At 37.8% G+C, this 12712-nt stretch overlaps 1 protein-coding gene across 5 annotated transcripts; it reads right to left on the bottom strand.

The window, feature by feature from the left end:
* Nucleotides 1-2121: 2121 nt before the first annotated feature.
* LOC104707055 (uncharacterized) lies at nt 2122-7344 on the bottom strand. Of its 5 annotated transcripts, XM_087462309.1 has the most exons (10): nt 6990-7344; nt 6206-6891; nt 5171-5817; nt 3690-3771; nt 3558-3593; nt 3308-3445; nt 2951-3037; nt 2819-2866; nt 2654-2730; nt 2122-2490 (listed from the first exon to the last, which is right to left on the bottom strand). In XM_087462309.1, the coding sequence occupies exons 4-10, from the start codon at nt 3762-3764 to the stop codon at nt 2343-2345; spliced, it is 609 nt and encodes a 202-aa protein (XP_087318435.1). In that variant the 5' UTR covers nt 3765-3771; nt 5171-5817; nt 6206-6891; nt 6990-7344; the 3' UTR covers nt 2122-2342. The 5 variants fall into 5 exon arrangements, with proteins under 5 accessions (XP_087318435.1, XP_019083991.1, XP_019083992.1 ...); XM_019228446.2 differs by lacking the exon at nt 5171-5817; XM_019228447.2 differs by lacking the exon at nt 6990-7344 and having other exon boundaries at nt 5171-5235; nt 6206-6459.
* Nucleotides 7345-12712: the final 5368 nt, after the last annotated feature.

Raw genomic sequence — 12712 nt, 5'->3', positions numbered from 1 at the left:
AAAAGATTTTGGTGACTTTGGTGAACTCTCTTCAAGAATATAAAGATCATCTTTGGTTCCACCTCCACCAATCATTTTTCCTGTCTCAATATCCTGAAAATGCACATCATTAGGACCAAATATAGCATAGCAATTGAGATCATTAGTGGCCCTCTTAACCGATAAAAGATTAGAAGTAAATTTTGGCATGTAAAATGCCTTAGATTCTTTGTTAAATAACCTAAGGTTACCAATTCCTTGGACAGGAATCTTATCTCCATTTGCTATTATAACCTCACCCCTAGCCGGTTCTATGTTGTTTAAGAGACTCGAATTACTAATCATATGGTGAGAAGCACCCGAGTCTACAACAAGAGAGTTCTCGGACGTTCGGGTCAAGAAGGTCTTACCGGAAGGCTCCTTGAGGGCCAGTGACTTGAAGAAAGCTTCTAAGTCCAATTTCCTCACATAGTCCCCTGATGTCGCCTCGTCACCACTCCTTGAAGAACCGCCGGTCTGACCTTGCTCGTCTTTGGTGTGAGTGAGGTTAGCTCGTGGTTCCTTGTGGTGTTGGCTTGGGCATAAGTGAGGGTGTAGGAACCAACACTTCTCCTTGGTGTGGTTCTTCCTCTTACAATGCTCACATCCACCCTTTGATCTCCGCTCCTCCGGGTTGAATACCCCTTTGTTTGCCGTGACAAGCTGCTCCTTACCACTAAAGAGACCGAGAGAGCCTTGCTCTTTTTGGATCTGTGCACACACATCGTCGAGGCTTGGGAGCTTGTCTGGCCGTAGGATGTGTTTTATGAGGTCATTGAAGGTAGGATTGAGTGTGAGAAGTAAGGCGAAAACCTTGTCTTGTTCCCTTCGCTCGTTAAGCACGGCCGGGTCCATGGTGTTAGGTCGGAGCATCTCGAATTCGGCCCAAAGTGACCTAAACTTCCCAAAATGTTTGTTGAACTCCATATCCTCTTGATTCAGGTCGTTGATGGCCTTCTTAACTTCAAAGACTCGAGTGAGGTTGGAGACATTGCCGAATACATTCTTAAGAGTCTCCCATAGTTCACTAGCCGTTTCACAATAAGAATAGGCTTCTAGTATGGGAGCTTCAAGAGAGTTTTGAAGTATGGAGAGGACAGTTTGGTCTTCTTGAAACCATTTAGCTTCTTCTTCGAGCTTCGCCTCTTCTTCATCTTCTTTGATGGTTTCTTTGCCATCTTCTTGAGTGACTTTCTTTGGAAATCTTCCACCTTCGATGTGTCTCCAAAGTCCGCGGCCACACAACGCGGTTTTGGTGGTCTTTGACCATAGTAAGTAGTTTCCTCCCTTGAGGACAGTCGGTAGAACAAGAGGCTTGGTGTTTTCCATGGTTGGGTGCTATTGACCGCGGGGTAAAGCTTTTGACCGGTGGATAAACACAAGAGACACGAACTAGAATAGAAAGCTAACAACAAGAATAGAGAATCGAGACTAGATAATAGAGAATGGAGATGGTTTTGTCAAGAACAGAAACCAAGCTCTGATACCATGTTAGAATTGCGGAATAAACTAAAGAAGAATGGAGAGAAACGAGAGAGTAAGAGATAAGATAGAATAGAGAATTCAAAAGACTTAATTAGTATGTTTCATATGTTTGTTACATAACCATATATAGAGGGGCATTGAGTATGTAGCCGTTGGTGATACAAAAGGGAGGAGAGAGTTCATAGTACAATTGGCCTTAATGATGAAAGTGACATCTCCTTCCCTTGGTCGACTCGCTTCCACTTGCTCCCAAGGTAGACATGTGACTTCCTAGATATTTTGCTCTCCTCTCTTCTAGATCCTTCTTTCCATGGGCTTCAATATTGATCAAGGCCTTCTCTTCTTATTTATCAAACTGAACCATGGCCTAGAGGCCTAAGCCGTACGGACACTCGTACGGCCGGTGTTGTTCTCAAGCTCTAGGTCAATATATATAACAGCCATTACATGTTGAAGCTTCCATAGACACAAACCAAGATTTGTGAAGCTAAACGTGCACAAGTAAAGGATTCATCATTCATGCTTTGATTAACCTGAGATTCAAGAAGCAAGTAAGTCTGTGTATGAGTTTTTGACAAGGTTCTTGATAAGATCAATGGCAAACTGAATTCAAAGCGATTCAAGGAAAAGGGAGAAGAGTCTCTGTTTACTCAAAGCCAAAGGTGTCTTACACAAGGGAAATAAGATCCTATTTATAAAGCTCCAACTACTAAAAGCCTAAAACCTAATTCAAAGGATCAAGAACTAGAATTAAAAGTACTTCAATAACTTTAATAAAGCAAACTTCTTGAAGCCTTTGTATTGGTAGGATTAAATCGTCTTCTCATTTTGGCATAGACTCAAGCTGAGGAACCGAAAAGATTCCAGTCATTGACTTTGAAGGTAGAGAGTGATTGTTTAATGACATCACACATTGGCATTTTTCCAGATTGTGAAGCTGGGACAGCTAAACCAGATCCCACAGCATCCGCGCTCTCGCTCAGAGGGCTGCCCAATACGCAAACACGTGAGACAGAAAGATATGTAGAAACAGCAACAACAACAACAAAGCTATTGATTTCCTAGTTCTGTATCAAAATGATGCATATTCATATTCAATTGTTTGCAACATAACTGAGTGACTCAAACATTTAACGTTTGTGTGACTTACTTTATCAGTATAGGTTCATACGTAGTCACTAAGACATCTGTATCAACTCCCTTAAGACGCAGATTTGCCACATATACCTGCAGAATAAACCATCACATAAGACCAGATGCGTCTCAAGAAACAAACTTATGGAAAAAGGTAAAGAACAAGGATAAGCTTAATTACCCTCACTAGGTTTTGTGCTTCTCTTCCCTGTCTTCCTTTGGATATAGCCTGTAATGATCGTTGTTAGAGAAAACAAATAGAGAGGAAACTTATGGGCAAACAAACCGTTAAAATCATGTGAATGGACCTTACCATCTCTCCAATAGCAGTTGTTGCAACAGCAGGGATGTTTCTGTACGACAGTCCAGTCGTCTCAATGACCTCTGATTGTTCAATCAACTGAAAATAACACGACAATATTACTAGATTAACTTCATAAAATACATCAGGATTAGTCTGTTTCGACTAGTTTTAGAGACTGAACTAACTAAAAAAACAGCCTCGTTACTGTTATCTCAGACAAAAAGGGTCCAACTTTGAGAAATCTATATGTTTATAACATTTTGTAATCAAGAAGAAACTCTAGAGAAATAAAAACTAGTTCTTGAAATTGATTTGTCTTCCAAAAACATATAAAAAGAGTTCTAGTGTAGTGGTAAGTGGTGATACCTGAAATCCTTCAGCATCTTGCTCACGCGCAAGATCATTAAGGAACCAAGAAGCACTACCAATGTCACCAACCTCAGTCTTGAAATCCAACAACTCAAATATCAAACTCTCATCTCTTGAAGGATCCACAAACACTTCCTGTAAAAACCAATAATTTAAACAACAAATATATTAATTAAGGACTGTCGAAATCAACAAATCTTAATTAGAAAACAATGCTCGAAATCTTTGAACTAAGAAAAAACCAAACCTGATGATCTGGAACTTGTCGGATATCACTCACATCCTGAAGATTCAGGATAAAGAAATCAGGAAAACGTGAATTACAATTAGCAGCGGAGAAAAAAAAGAAGAAAAGGGTTATATTGAGAGATTAGAGAACCTCAAATCTTTGAGGGAAGACAGTGGAGATAGCGCCACCAAACAAAGGTCTCATCGAACACAACTCACCAGACATGTTTTTGCTACATTCACAAAAACAAAATCCTCGAAAAGATTAAAACTTGACAATAAAAAAAAACTAAACTTTGCTATATAACTAGAGGTGTCTAAACTTTGCTATATAACTAGAGGTGTCAAATGGTCCGTCCATAGACGGGTTGGAAGTTGGACATGCCCAAATGGACAATGGTCCTAAAAGTGTCCATGCTCATTAATACCATGTCCAATTGGTCATGACCATGAACAACCCATTTTTATTTATGTTGTTTTTCACTTATAAAATCTGAGCTTGTTTTTGTTATTTTATTTTATAAAATCTGAATTTTATTTTTGTTGTTATTCACTTATAAAATCAGTGTTATGAGCCTATTTTGATCTAGTGATTGGAGCCGTGATTGAAACTAGAACAAAAGATTAAGTTAAACCTTCCCTTTAACCCAAGTCTCTTTCTAGAGAATTAGGTTAATTCTTATTGATCATAAGGGGTCTTTATATAAGACCCACGTACAAGCCGACTTAGCATAATTAGAAAAGGAAAATCACCAAAACCTTAATCTAGTGTTAAAAGGAAAAGACTCCCAAACCCGATACTAAAACCAAAACCATTAAACCAAATCATCAAAACCATAACATGTATCAATCAGTGTTTTATTTCTTTTATAAAATCTGAATTTTATTTTGTTGTTTCTTTTATAAAATCTGATTTTTTTGTTGTTTTCTTATAAAATCATACATTAAAATTAAAATTCAAAGTCTGAAACATAAGGAATATCATAAGAAACTCTTCACTTAAGATTCACATCATCACATAAGATTCAAATAACACTCGTTATTATAAGAGACTCGTTACATGTTGTTTAAATAAGTAAACATACGTATGTGTTTAAGTAACATAAAACACAACACCAACCGAGAACACAACTTCTCTATTGATAACTCTAGTCTAGTCTATCTATATAGCTAAAGCCACATCAAGTAACCAGATTAGACGAAATGATTAACCTAACCTCTGATTCAATAATGCGAATGGGCAAATAAAAATAAACATATACTCTTACTGAATCATAACAAAGCTTCCTTCTCCAATCACAAACTGAATCAAACATAATAAAAAATAGCTTAGCTTAGCTTCTAATCATCACATCGAACATATCAAAGGCTAAAACGAAAATTGCAGATCAAATCAACTGTTACGACAACTGTTAACAAATGAGCCATCAACACTGGTGAATAACACAGCGTTAATATCTGCAAGAAGTGGCAACAATTCTACTCGATTGTAAAATACAAATCTGAATATAACTCAAAGTTTCAATATTGTATGAAGAAAAAGAGAGTAAAGTATATATGAATCCAATAAATCTACTTGCATTTCATAAGTGATATATTAGGTAATATACATTAACTGAATGTTAGTAATACCTTGTGATAAGGTTGAAGAAGCGATTGCAGAGATGACATAGTGATTGTGAGATTTCATTCCTTCACTTAATAATAAAACAAGGGGAAAGAAGCAACAAAACTTGACAAACATGGATTTGCGTTGGAGAAAAACGATACTAATAATGATAGACACTGAGAATATATATATAGGTGAACTACATTGTTGTCAAATCCTAGTAAGGAGTGAGAAAGAACATGAAAAACAGAGACAAAGAGAGTAAGGAAAACTGGTTTTTAATTACTAATAACTAATCCTTAGCATTTGAGCCAAAAACATCATTAGCAATTTTGACATTGTTGCTTTCATCTCAGGGTCTGAAGAATCTCCAGTGGGAACTCATAATATAACAAGACCAAGCCCAAATAAAAGCAGAAATACGCCATTGAGAACGCCAGTAAATGCAGACATAAACAGAAAACTCTCAATTGGTGGTAACATGCTTAACCAAAGCTTGAAACCTGATAAGGCAACACTCAATGGCAAAAAGAACAGCTACTATATGACCAGAATCCGACGCATGGCATTTTTTAGGTTTGAACAGTTTAAACTATTCATTCTTCTTTACAAAATGATGAAAGAGGGAGCCATTGAGGAAAGGAGATCAGCAAAAGAGCATCAGATCCGACTGAAGGAACAATGAAAACAAAAGAAACACAAAATTGGGAACAAAATCAATTACACAGAGTTAGCTGGAGAAGAACGAATCTATAAGATCTAATTAGAGATTGGACGAAATGTAAAGACCAAACAAATCTATTAAACTTCAATCTCTGCTTCACCAACATCAAATCAATTTCTATCACAGCTTTAGAGACTAAAAACAGTTGAAGACACACACACTAATCACATATAAAGCACTAAACGAAGGACCCATAAGCAACATCACATAAGACTCCATGATATTGTATCAAACCCGATCAAAGACTTCAAAGTATCAAACCTCACCAACAAAACTCAGAAACTAAAAAGTACATAAACGAATGACCCATAAGCAACATCACATAGAGATGTACCTTCAAAGGAAGAGGCGAGGCGAGTGATTTAGAGAGCAGAGATGCCTACCATGGTTGCGATGAGATTGATAGAGGAAGAGGCGACATAGAAGGTGACTGATTCTTAGAAGAAGAAGAGATATCGATTGAAGAAGAAGAAGAGAGAATCTTCCCCCAAAATTAGTGGAAGGAGGTCCTATTTCCCCTTTCCTATTTCAGCTTTGGAACTATCATATTATTTCTACCTAAATTCATAGTTCTATTGCTATTTCCCCCATCAATCTGGATTTAGACAGTTTTAAAGTTAAACCCGGAAAAAAACCACAGAAAACCGGTATGAAACCAATTTATAACCCGATTAAGATATATAACCCGACCCATCATGTTCTTCACTTCCAAATCGAAAATTCTCAAATTCATTTTGTAAAAACCCTAAATAACTAAACCAGAAAAAACAAATTTTGAACAGTTTTGAGCAAAGAACACTAAATTGTTTGAGAGAGTAAAATGCATTGTATTCTCCATGAAGGAGCTCTTGAATTTGAAAACACATAAACGATTTCTGGATTTTTTTCTTTCTCGATCGAGTGCATTATCTCACTACAAACGGATCAAAGACAATCACATAGATTTATGTTCATGAGTGGAGCTTCTTGGCCAACCCCGATCTCCTCATCATCATCATCTCGTTACCCACTTTCACCTCCCTAAATTATTCACTCAAAAACAACAACAATCCCTTAGATCCCTAAATTATTCACTCAAAAACAACAAAATTTTTTTGAGAATTAATCATTTGAGTCACCTAAAAATCTAGTCTTTTTGATCTGGGTTTAACACTAAGACTCATCATTTCATATGGGAAACAACAGCAGCAGCGGAGAACACCATCGGTGGTGAAACCATACGTCGGCTGCTCCTCCTCCTCCTTCATGTTTCATGGTCTCCGGAAGGTAGATTTCACTTTCTCTCTTTCGTTGATTTCGTGATCGATTTGAAAACAAAACAAAACAAAGCAAATAACACGTGAAACTAAGCTTATGTGTAATTGACTAAGCTTATGTAATTGATTATTTGTTCTTTTATTTTTGTTTGCAGGGTTTTGAATCCACTTCTCTAAAATGAATAGAAAAAACGAGAAGAAGAAGATAAATTGATTTGAGAATTTTTTATTTTAAAGTTTTCTAGGTTTAGTTTTGTAATTGGGTTGAATTTTTGTTTAATCCGGTTACATAAGTTCATTAGTTGGTTAATCAAATAGTAAACCAATACTAAACCGTATAAACCAAGATTCATGGGACAATAGATGATATCTGATATTCCGAAGGAAAAATAGCAATAGAACTATGAATTCGGGTAGAAATCGGTGGAGCACTTAAGTTTGTGGGAGATATAGAAAGAGGTCAAAAATCGGAGTGAATCTGGTACGATATGATAGTTCCGAGGGGGAAATAGGACGTCATTCCAAAATTAGATAATCCTAGAATTTCCGTGAGTTGGGCAATGCCCATTGACCATACGGTTTTGCCTATTTAGTCATGGGTAAAATTTGGTCTTTTAGACCAATTAGACCATTTGATTATTGGTCCAGACCATCGCCCGCCCGTTTGTATTTGGACTATAGTTACTTCATTATTTACATAGACCACGACTAAGTTGCATCTTAATATCTTTTACAGATCCGAAGATGATTACTTGTTCAACAATTTGAATAGTGTGACGTAGGAAGTTGCCATCATTCAATATAATTTGTTTTAGAAACATTATGTAACAATGATCAAAAGTCGCGTGACGATGAGGAAAATAAAAATCCAAAAGTCGTGATAACTTTTGGCTCAAATGCAATCTTAAAAGTTAAAACTAATAAAATAATTGTTGTACCTAAAACATAAACGTATGTAAACGGAAAATACACACGCACACACTAAAAACTTATCAGTTGTTGTCTATATTTACATGATAATGTGACAAAAAAAAAGATGATATAAAATAAAGAATTTATATGGCAAATAATTTCTTTACTACTATTACTCATAAACGAACTTTTCAAAATACCAAATTTTAATTTATTTTTCCGAAAATATCACTATTAATTTATTTTTTAAAGTATCAGTATAAAATAAATATTCTAAATACAATAATAGAAAATAAAAATATGCTATAATATCAAATATTATTTTTTAAGTATGATTAGTTGACCATTTTGAAAAAAAATTGGTAAATTTTGTCTATAATTAATTAGAGAGAGAAAAAGTGAGCTCTTTTTTTTTGAAAATTAAAAATTATTTAAAAAATTATATTAGTTTAAAATTTATTTACATTTTTACGCTTAATGAGAAATTTTAAAATGTTTTAAAACTAATGCCATGGTATATATGTAATTTCTGTTAAACATGTTGTGCCTTTTAAATATCATATATCATATATTATAATGCATTATTCTTAATTAGATATGCATTATCAATGTGGTTAATAAAATCTTGGTTGATAAAGAAACCTTCATCTCCACATATCTATTGAACTTGATAATGTATCTAATTCTTGTACTTGTGTATCAAATGTGCATAAACTTTACAACTTCTTTCATAATATATTCACAATGCAACTATTCACAATCATTGTTTTATATGAGGCATCTTAAAGGTCACATGTCCATTAGGGACATCATGTTATGGCTGATAAAGATACCTTAACATGTATATGTAGTTAAGGGTTTTGAATTCTAATTATGAAACATCAGATTTTATATTTGACTTTAATACAATAACAAAAAAGTAAGAAGAATCGAAAATTGTTAAGAAAATGTCTGAGCAGACACTATTTCCTGCTTTTGGGAACCCGCAACAATTAGTATTTTTCCTGGAACCTAACCTGCAGCCACGAAATGAATAATCGTTGATGGTTTACTCCTTGACTTAAAAAATGATGACTCTTTATTAATGTATTAATCATTGATATTATATCATTTCAACTCAAGACATAACTCAAAATAATTTGGAAAAAAGTTCATTTTCAGCCCAAATTTTAGTTAGGATTGGAAAATATCATTACACCTTAAGGATTGGAAAAACATTGTAGTATCAAATTTTAATTATGTTTGTAACGTCTTTCAGTGGAAAAAAAAAACAAATAAGTTGCTAATTACTACTATAAAGGAGATAGTATAGAAAGGTTATATATGTAATTCATTTGGTTAGTAAACCCTAAGCCAAAGGCTATATATATTGTAATTCTCTCAATGTATCGAATTATCTTGCCTTGCATAATATGGTATCAGAGCTGTAAGATCTAAAAGACCTAATTTTTCTTTTTTTCGCCGCTTCCTCTGTTCTTATCTTCTTCTTCTCTTCTTTCATCTCTGTTTCATTTCTCTTCTCTTTTCCCGGTCATGTCTTCCTCCTCCGAAGTCATTGGTACCGCAGATGCGTCCTCTCTCCTTAACATTAATATGTCGAACGTCACCAAGCTCACAGCCACCAACTATTTGATGTGGAAGCGTCAAGTTCACGCCTTGTGCAAGGGTTATGATCTCGCCGGTTACCTCGACGGCTCTGTGGCTGCTCCTGACGCTACGGTAACCACTGCTGATGGCTCCACTGCAAATCTGGCCTACAAACACTGGATGCGACAAGATCAGCTCATCCTATCCAGCCTTCTTGGTGCAATTTCGCTCTCTGTCCAACCTCTTCTCTCTACCGCTGCAACATCGGCTGAGATATGGCGCACTCTCGCCGATACCTATGCTAAGCCTAGTCGTACTCATGTCAAACAGATTCGTGAACAACTGAAGCATTGGAAGAAAGCCTCCAGATCGATTGAGGAATATTTTCAAGGCTTTACCACACGTTTTGACCAGTTGGCCCTGCTTGACAATCCTATCGCCCAAGAAGATCAGATTGACTACATCCTTGGTGGTCTTCCTGACGAGTACAAACAAGTGGTCGACCAGATTGAAGGTCGCGATACTACACCATCGTTGACTGTTGTTCTAGAGAAGTTGATCAATCAAGAATTGAAACTTCAAACGTTGCTCACTGTTTCCTCTCCGGTTCCAGTCTCTGCCAATGTTGCTTCTCACCGAAGTAACAACAACCGTAACTCACATCAGTCTCGTGGAGGTTCGTCATGGCAATCACGTCAACAGTCTCAGGGGCGTGACCGTGGCTCCAATGGTCATGGCTATCAGGGGCGTTGTCAACTCTGTGGCACTCATGGTCACAGTGCTCGTTGGTGTACGCAACTTCACTCCTCCGGTCGTGGGTTTGCGTCCTCTGGTGGAAACTATCAAGCGTCACCCATGTCTCCATGGCAGCCTCAGGCGAATATGGTAATAGCACCGTCATCCTCCTCGGCAAACTGAGTTATAGATTCAGGTGCAACCCATCACTTGACTTCTGATTTAGCAAATCTGTCTATGGACCAGCCGTATAATGGTGGAGAAGACGTCACCATAGCTGATGGTTCGAGTCTCAAGATTGCAAATACTGGTTCTGGTTTACTTCCTACACCATCACGCTCACTTAAACTTCAAGATATATTATATGTGCCAAATGTTTGCAAGAATCTTATTTCGGTTTATAGACTCTGCAATGATAATCAAGTTTCTGTGGAATTTTCACCTGCACACTTTCAGGTGAAGGATCTCAGCACGGGGGTCCGATTACTCCAAGGCAGGACTAAGAATGAGCTATATGAGTGGCCGGTCACTAATAACACCATCTCGATATTCTCCGCCTCCCCTTCACCGAAAACCGATTTTTCATCATGGCATGATCGCCTTGGGCATCCCTCTTTTTCTACTTTAAAAGCTGTTATTTCTCAGTTTTCTTTACCTCTTTCTCCTTCCCAGCAAAAACAATTGTCTTGTTCTGATTGTTTACTCAATAAAAGTCACAAATTGCCTTTCTTTGCAAACACAATCACTTCCTCCCAACCACTTGAATATATATACACTGATGTGTGGACCTCTCCCATATTATCCATCGATCACTACAAATATTAGGTTATCTTTGTTGATCACTTCACAAGATATACATGGTTTTATCCATTGCAACAAAAATCTCAAGTCAAAGAGGTCTTCATTGCGTTTAAGGCTTTGGTGGAAAATCGGTTTCAGATTAAAATCAGAACTTTATACTCTGATAATGGTGGTGAATTTGTTGCATTGCGTTCGTTCCTGATCTCGCATGGCGTCTCACACATGACATCGACGCCTCACACTCCGGAACACAACGGTCTCTCTGAACGAAAGCATAGGCACATCGTTGAGACGGGTCTTGCTCTCCTTAGTCATGCCTCGATGCCGAAAACCTACTGGCCTTATGCTTTTGCAACATCGATGTACTTAATTAATCGCATGCCAACAGCTGTTCTCCATGGTACTTCTCCATATGCCAAGCTTTTTCAACAGTCACCAAACTATTTAAAGCTTTGCGTGTTTGGATGCCTTTGTTATCCTTGGCTGCGACCATATCGTTCCAACAAGCTGGAAGATCGATCTGCTCCCTGTGTATTTGTTGGTTATTCGCTAACTCAGAGTGCTTATTTATGCTTGGAGGTGGTGAGCGGTCGTTTGTATGTCTCACGACATGTCCAATTTGTGGAAACGCGTTTTCCATTCAATGTCCAACCATCGTCGTCGCGTACTTTTGTGGAACCAGCCACCTTTCCGGTTCACTCTGGTCCTCCGGTCGAAGTTGTGTCCTCATCAATAGCTCGTTCTGGTCCTCCCCCGTGCTTGACTCCTCACTCGTCGTCACCATCTCTGTCTTCCGCGTCACCGGTTCCCCCAGCGCCGGCTCCGTCACATCAGACACAGTCTCCGCCGCTTCCGTCGCAATCTCCACCGCAGCATTCTCCGGTTGTTCCATTCACACCGTCTGAGCCACAATCGTCATCCTCACCATTAACACCTATGGACCGCTCTCAGTTCCAAAGCCCTATCCCTATAAGCCCACCTTCTTCTACACAACTAGGCCCGTTACCAACAAATCCTAGCCCAAATCCTTTACCAACAAATCCAAGCCCAATTCCATTATATATCTCACCTTCCTCTTTTTCCTCACCCGTGAAAAGAACTTCGACCCCGTCCTCTTCTTCCTCTCCGTTGCCCCCGTCGCTAACTCCACCATTTGTAACCCCTTCTTCCATCATACCCACACCTTCCCCTCCACCAATCAATCATCACCCAATGTGAACTCGAGCTAAAAATCACATTACTAAACCGAACAAGAAATTCAATCTCATGGCCAACACTCAACCGATGATTCCGACGACGGTGGCTCAGGCGTTGAAGGATCCCAACTGGCGGAATGCAATGTGTGTAGAGATTGATGCTCAAATGCGTTATCGAACTTGGGATTTAGAACCACCAAAGCCGACACAACATGTCATCAATTGTAAGTGGATTTTTACGCTTAAGTATCGTCCTGACGGTTCTATTGACAGATATAAGGCCCGGCTGGTTGCTCGAGGTTTCACTCAACAATATGGGTTGGATTATGCGGAGACGTTCAGTCCAGTCATCAA

The sequence above is a fragment of the Camelina sativa genome, chromosome 8 (assembly GCF_030686135.1).
Source record: "Camelina sativa cultivar CO46 ecotype springtype chromosome 8, ASM3068613v1".
Taxonomy (NCBI): Eukaryota; Viridiplantae; Streptophyta; class Magnoliopsida; order Brassicales; family Brassicaceae; genus Camelina; species Camelina sativa.
The sequence above is the reverse complement of the archived record's forward strand: the minus strand, read 5'-3'. Positions and strand labels throughout refer to the sequence as shown.

Bases quoted from the DNA above. Each gene is read 5' to 3' on its own strand.
- LOC104707055 (XM_010423311.3), bottom strand. From the start codon at position 6,292: ATGTCGCCTCTTCCTCTATCAATCTCATCGCAACCATG. The intron at 3,594-3,689 runs GTTCTCTAATCT...CTGAATCTTCAG, and splicing joins TCTTCCCTCAAAGATTTGAG to GATGTGAGTGATATCCGACA. The intron at 3,038-3,307 runs GTATCACCACTT...TGTTATTTTCAG, and splicing joins AAGATGCTGAAGGATTTCAG to TTGATTGAACAATCAGAGGT.